The following is an 8010-nucleotide window of genomic DNA, read 5'->3' as shown; positions in this document are numbered from 1 at the left end:
CCACTACGTTTCACAATCTACATTGTCATCTTCAGGTGAAGTGAGGAAATATGGTACAAGAAGTTATATATATACACAAAATAAACAATAGCAACAATTAATTAGAGATTATTAGGAGTGGCAGTAAACAATAGAGCGACAATAAGCCCTATTTCAGGTGGTCCTACATATCACATCAGATCTGAGTAGATATTTTACAGATAACATACTGGTTTATTACATTCATCAGCTTTAACCTACACACTTCAATTCCCCTTTTAACAAACCTATCTGCTTCCTCAAACCTTAATTCTTACCATTTATTCATCTTGTCTGTTTTTTGTCAATATGTAAGAAAGATTGTATATAAGGATGGCAACTGATCTACTTCTTGGACAAGCTCTTACATCAACTTCAATGATTACAATAATACACTGTTCTTTAGCCTCTTGTTTTTACTTGTAATAATGATTAATTTCTTTATACATAAATTCTACAGTATTATGTTACGGTACTGTGTCTGTAGGCACAGGCGTTCCTACAGCAGGAAAATTTCTAACAATTTACATATTGAAAGAATAACTTGTCCTTCGAACGTCAGCAGAGCCGTAATCGACACTTCACTGAATGATAACGGTATTTTCCAAATTCCCTTGAATGTGCACACTCCAAATTCCAAAGCGGATTTATAAAGTGTTCACAGTTTTTTTCTCTGTTAAAATATATTCAAGTTGAAAATGATTTCTTATTAAAAATAATAATAAACTCTAAATTTTACATAATTTTGAATAATTTCTTCTTTTTGCAAAACAACAACTGTCGGGACACTGGCTTTGGTAATGAAGATGGTCTTTATCAAACAAGGGTACAATGGTATGTATAATAAAAATCAAGTCAAATAACACTGTCACCAAGTTAGTCAAACATAATATTTTAAACTAAAAATCTGAATGCTTTAAAGTCACCATGACTTCTGTCATTCTATCAAACTAATCAGATAAGTCAGGTTAAACTGAGGCTGTTATTTAACTCCAGCAGGGCAATATTAACCTCGTACTGCCCTTTATCTTATACACATATTATTACCTGTCTTTTACCATTTAACTCCAGCAGGGCAATATCAACCTCATATTGCCCTTTATCTTATACACATATTATTAACTAGCTCATCATAGATTGAAATATTTACAATTAATATAAACTGATTTCCTCTAAAGGGATTGCATTTTTATATTGTGGACACTTATAGCATCAATTTACACTATACAATCTTCAGTAGTCTGTAGTACATTCAATTCCATTACACTCAGCATCTAATGATATCTACGGACGTTTGCAAAAGAGACCCTTTAAAATCATTTAAACCTTGATTTTGGATTTGCTCCCATTCCTCCATGCCTTTGTAACTTGGAGCTCACATAAAAAAAACATTTCTTCAATAGAGTTATGTCCCTTGTAACATGATATGTAAACAGAACCCCAAAGTTTAAATATCAGACCCTGATGATATCCCAAATTAAATCATAGATGGAAATGTTAAAAAATACCACAAAATCATGATTTATGGAGAAACGCAGCAAGTTTTGTGAAAAAAGGGCAAGATGTAGACATTTGATATAAAATCATGAAAAAGACTGAATACTTACAAAGAGGATTCTTTATTGATTGGGTCCTTGCCTACTTTTAATCCCAGTTTTTGAAGGAATGAATCAGGTATACTAGGGGTCACAGGGTCATCTGTAGGGGGTGGAGGTTTTATATCCTCTCCCTCCCCATTCTGATTTTTTAATTCCTTCTGCTCTGGGACTTCTGGTAATGCTGTGGTTTTCATCTGTTCCCGTTTTTTAGCCAGATTGGTCTGAAATGGTAAGAAAAATCTGGTTAATGAGTGAAAAACATTAGATACACCCACAAAAAATATCACTTAGTTCTAGAAAACATTAGCAAATTATGAGTTCAAAACATTGTAGTCAGAGAAATATCTCACTGTATATGGCTACAAGCACTGTTAAATAATTCCTTTCACTTATTAAAAAAAATAAAACAATAAGAATCCATTAACCATTAACCAATAATACAGTCAAAAAAAATTCAATATCCGTCACAAAAAATTATAAATAATACTTCAGTAAATCCTAAAATAAGAATTAACCTTGCGTTTTTCTATAAGTAGTTTATCAGGAACCGATGGAGAATAATTCTTGGAATAAAAATTCATCCTGACTGTTCCATTTTCTAAACAACACCATAAAATTCCACTCCTGGACTTTTCAAAGGTAAAATATTGTTCTGTTAATATTAAAGTTTTATAACTATTGAATCCTGAGATTTTGTGTACAGATATTATCCACATTAACAAACACAATATCAGTTCTAGGCACTAATTCATAAACTATGTATAGTCAGGACACCTAGTGTTTGAGAAAATGGTCACAGTACATCTAGTAAAATTTAAGCAAACTAAGAATGATAGGCAACATAAGTTTTTCTGCTAGTTAAGGAACCACCTTCTACATTGTACAGACTACAATCTTGTCAATAACAGTCAAAAATTCTCCAATAAAAATTTGAAAATAGTCATACAATGTATAATAATTTTTTCCAGTCAGGAAACATGTTCCAATAACAGACAAATTGCCAGGAACCACCCTTAATACCAGTAAAGTCTTTTAGACACTAGTATTTGTCACACTGGGCAATCAAAACTTCTCTCTCATCCAAGGACATAGTTGCAGAATACAACCATCTACATCAAGCATGAATGAACTTTAATCAAAATCCTAAATTCTTCAATAAATATTGATGGTTAATAAAATTAATTTAGATGTGAAACTGACAAAGTTGAATCTTATGATGCACAACAATTATTTCCAATCCTGTTTGCTCCAATATCTATGAAAATGTCAGGAACAAAATTGTAATGTTATATCCACAAAAATCTCTCTGAACCACTCTACAACCAGTAAGAATGAATAATAACATCAACAAGAACATTGTTCATTAACAACCCTCTACTACCAAGATAAATAACTTATAATATCAACAGGAACCAAACTCTAATAGCAGTCAGTAAATAACAGGAACCGCTCTGTAATGCATGTTTGAAAGTCTTGTAATATTAACAGGAACAATGTTGTCAATTTCAGGAACAACTCTCTATATTCTAATTCCAACTGAACAATCTTCTATCAGAAGTTAAAATACAAGGAACCATGCTCTAGTACCAGGAATGTATTTTGGACAAGAACCACTCTATTTTCTTGTACCAAATTAAATAACTAGTAACATCATCAGGAACAATGTTCAAAAAACAGTAGAACTTCCAGGAACCACTCTGTAGTACCAGGAATGACACTAGTTGTTTGAGACAGAAACCTTGACTGTTGTGAATACCAGGAACCACTCTCTATATTCTAGTATCAAGGTGAAGAACTTATAACCTGAACAAGTCAACAGTATATTGCCTGATAGATAATAGGCTTGGTGTAATTATAATCAAGTCAGTATATTTATAGTTACAGTAAGCCATGGTTTAATTCCTTCCCTAAATATACCTCAAGATAAACAACAACAAATATTATACATACAGTATGTATAGTAGTGCCTGAAAACATTCTAGAAGCTGATGGTGACACCAAACTCCAGCTATTGTCTGACCACAATGTTTACATATACATATAATAAAATATCTACAGACATCATATATTATTTATATAAATAGTAGTGTCTGAAAACACTGTCTGAACTAATGATGACTACAAACTGCTGTCTGTCTGACCACAATGTTAACATATAAAAAATAAAATATATAGTCTTTTTTTTAATGACTTAGTCTATTTTAATTACATTACAAGTGGACATGGCAGTTACATTGTTGGGCCTAAATTTCCTAACATTGCTGGCTAACATCTGTCAAAAATAGCTAGATATACATCGGTCAACAATCTAAAACTTCTCAATCCAAGTAAACAAAATCCATTTCAAATTCACACTTCAAGGTCTAGTTTTTTAGGACTGTGCCAGCTAACATCTGTCAACAATCACATCCTAAATACTAACTTAAACCATTCCTATTTCAGCTATATAATTAGTCCAAGTGAAGAAGATTTAAGAAATCTATTATCTGCACTGTCCAGTTAATTAGTTAAAAGTTCATTAATTAGGTAAATAAATCAAATCAAGGTGGAGGTGAGGTGGCTAGAATCAAATTTCTCTTTAGACACAATAATTCTAGTAAATGGTTAACTAGAAAGGTCACAGTTTAGAAAGAATGAAACAAGCCTTTTTCATTAGGATAGGTTTTGGGTCCTATTTACTAGTTGGTCCTTAGTCTTGGTATTGATTGTACAAGGATAACAACTAAGGTTCCTATCTTTAAGTTCACTCTTGGTCAAATCTCTTGGTATTGATTGTACAAGTCTAAAAACTCAAGTTCCTATCTTTAAGCTGATTCTTGGTCAACCCTGTTAGTAATTAAATTACAAGTCTAAAAAACGTAGCTTACGTCAGGTAATTCATAGGATTATCTTAAAATCATGTACTGTTTACTGGAATTGTAGAAGAAGTCTGGCAAACTTTATTACATTCATCCAATCAACAGCTTTGGTAAAATCACAGATTCAAATTTTACAATAAATGTCCCTTACTTCAACAGTCTTAGTAAATTCTCTTTTGACAATTAGGACTGTACAATTTTTTTTTTGGGATCATAAATTGTATGTCTATGACTAGATTGGTATACTTGATCACATCAACAGCCTTGTTAAAATCATAGAACACAACAATTGCATATCATAAGGTTACCTATAACAACATACAAAATTTACTAATAGTAATGATCAGTAAACTTGATGACATCAACAGCATTGGTAAAATCACAGAACAATGTTAAGAAAGAGAGCTATATTAATATAGCAAGTTAACAATCAGTGAAGAATACTAACTGGTTTACTCTTTCATCTGTTATTAAATTAGGTTATAGCATGCATGGACATAATAAACTAGACTATGTATAGGAAGATAGAGATCTACAACAGTAGTTATAGAGGTTTAATTATAAATCATATACAGCCTCATTGATACAGATATAATCCTTCTTTTTCTGGTAGACTGAACTTTAAATAACATCATCTGAATAGTCAATCATTAAAATTGATTATATACAAAGTTGAAATAACAAGCCATACATCAATTTAAAGGGACAGATGTGCTATTTTCGGGGGTTGATTTTAGTCTTGAATATATGTAAATAGTCTTCAGAAGTACTAGAAATGTACGAAAATCACAAAATTCCTTCAAAAATACTTATAAATAATAAATATTATAAATACATATGACTATGAATTTTACTGACTATTTCTATATATGTCTTTTCTATATATCACAGAGTATCTTAAATTGACGAGTTGTCATTTTAACATTCAATCGCTGATAATTCTCACCACACATTAATTTAAAGGCTAAAATTTCGATGGTCAACTGTGAACACTATTACTGATTGGCTCAGCTAAAAAAATTCTCCTTTCTGAGACTAAAGTTTACTTAGCCAAATGAATGGCAAAGATAAGACTCACACAAGAAAATTTGCAATCACGAAATTTCATAGAAAAAATATTTCTTTGGAATTTTAAGACATCTAGCATTAAAAGAGTTCCTGTCCTCAGGATAAAAGTTTCTGATAAAAGTTTCTGATAAAAGTTTCTGATAAAAGTTTCTGATAACAACTATAAAGAAATCAGTAGAGATATAAGATATTAGAGAGTAATAAATACCAGGTTGTTACCTGCTGGGTAATTAGTTTTACCTGAGAATAATATTACACACCTGGATTAGTGTCTTAAAGAGACTGTATCACAAACTCTGCCTAATATAATATCTTAGAGATAGAAAAGAGATTTTCTTAATGTTTTAAGTATATTGGGAACCATCATCATCTGATATTGGCATCACTATCGTAAAAAAGTCCTAATCATATATCCGGGGCTTTCAGATAATGTAGTGTACTAGTGGAATTACAGGAACCACAGACATCTTACTGAAAATTGAAATGATGCCAATTGATGCTATCAGTGTCCCTGATACACATAAAAAGTTTAAAAATCTCTTAATGATTCCTTTAACTCAGATATCAACCCCAGTTTATTTAATTTAGCTTGTTCATAATAATCTTAGCAAAGGAACTATAGCCATGTGAACCCTCTGAAATAGTGATGAACCAAAAGACCAAATTAATGTTACAAACTTTATCTTCACAATGTCAAGGCATTACAAAGTGCTTCTTCACAATGTCAAGCTATTCCAAACTACATCTTTATAATGTCAAGCTATTACAAACTTCATCTTCACAATGTCAAGCTATTACAAACTTCATCTTTACAATGTCAAGCTATTACAAACTTTATCTTCACAATATCAATAAGCTATTACAAACTTCATCTTCACAATGTCAAGCTATTACAAACTACATCTTTATAATGTCAAGCTATTACAAACTTCATCTTTGTAATGTCAAGCTATTACAAACTTTATCTTCACAATATCAATAAGCTATTACAAACTTCATCTTTACAATGTCAAGCTATTACAAAATTTATCTTCACAATGTCAAGCTATTACTAATTTCATCTTTACAATGTCAAGCTATTACAAACTTCATCTTCACAATGTCAAGCTATTACAAACTACATCTTTATAATGTCAAGCTATTACAAACTTCATCTTTACAATGTCAAGCTATTACAAACTTCATCTTCACAATATCAAGCTATTACAAACTTCATCTTCACAATGTCAAGCTATTACAAACTTCATCTACACAATATCAATAAGCTATTACAAACTTCATCTCTACAATGTCAAGCTATTACAAACTTTATCTTCACAATATCAATAAGCTATTACAAACTTCATCTTCACAATGTCAAGCTATTACAAACTTCATCTTCACAATGTCAAGCTATTACAAACTTCATCTTCACAATGTCAAGCTATTGACTGCAATAGTCACCTTTCTTGTTTCATGGGAAGTTTGTAAATGAAGTGATTTGGTTATGCTAGCGAAAACAGCCAATCAGAGTTAAGGTGGGTTTATACAGAGCGCGAATGCAACCGCGACCGACGCGGAAAACCGTCAACGGCTTTCAATGCGGATCGCCTTTTTTGTTGTTAAACAAAGTGTGACAACAGTCAATTAATAAGTAATTAATTAATGAATTGGTCCAATGTTATTTTCTTTATAAGTTCCATACCATTGATGAAACACGCAAAATAAATTGAATTTTTTTTAATCACAAACCTGTCAGTCCAACCTTCTCTCCGATTCCCTTCCAAATATCTTTCTTTTTTACTGTCTCTTTGTAAGTTTTTTCAGCTTTGTCAAACAAAACTGGATTCTTTTCAACTTCTAAAATCAAAACTTCCGTTTTATCCATTGTTTGTACCCTACAAGCAAATTGGAAAAGCCATGTGCACACGTTTCTATTTTAGGAAATGATGCAAGGCAGGTGGTACAAGCTGATTGGTTGATAGCAAGAAATCCGCCACGACTTTCTGAAAAATTCGCTCTTGGGGCAATCTCGGCGGTCGACCGCGCGAACAAATATTTGTTCGCGTTCGCATTCTATTTGAACGGTCCCTCTATAAAATGATGAAACCATTCCATGATGAAAAACCGCGTTCGCGTTCTGTATAAATGCACCTTTATAGCTTGACATTGTGAAGATGAGTTTATCCTCACTGAGTCATTCCAGACCAGTTTTTAAAGAAATTAAACAGTTTTTATTCTGAGAAGAAAGTCAATGTTGTTAACTGTTAACTATTATATAAATAATGGAAGTAGAAATTAAGAATAGAGTAAGAGATCAAATATCTAGTCTCCGACTGTTTTAATACACTTTATATCTTGTTTCATTATAAACTATTTAATACATAGACAAACTTCATAGCACGATACCTTTCATGGTTCTCAAAATCAAAATCTTACACCAATCCCATGACAATTTCGTTCATAACATAAATAAATTGTATATTTTA

The 8010-nt window shown here is 31.6% G+C and overlaps 1 protein-coding gene across 1 annotated transcript; it reads right to left on the bottom strand.

The window, feature by feature from the left end:
• Nucleotides 1-480: 480 nt before the first annotated feature.
• LOTGIDRAFT_162867 (hypothetical protein) lies at nt 481-7409 on the bottom strand (the record flags this gene model as incomplete). Its single annotated transcript, XM_009058885.1, has 4 exons — nt 481-517; nt 1626-1837; nt 3534-3631; nt 7274-7409. 4 exons carry the CDS (start codon nt 7407-7409, stop codon nt 481-483), a joined length of 483 nt encoding a protein of 160 aa, XP_009057133.1.
• Nucleotides 7410-8010: the final 601 nt, after the last annotated feature.

Source organism: Lottia gigantea, assembly GCF_000327385.1.
Source record: "Lottia gigantea unplaced genomic scaffold LOTGIsca_36, whole genome shotgun sequence".
NCBI lineage: Eukaryota > Metazoa > Mollusca > Gastropoda > Lottiidae > Lottia > Lottia gigantea.
Note: the sequence above shows the minus strand (reverse complement) of the source record. Positions and strands in the feature narration are given on the sequence as shown.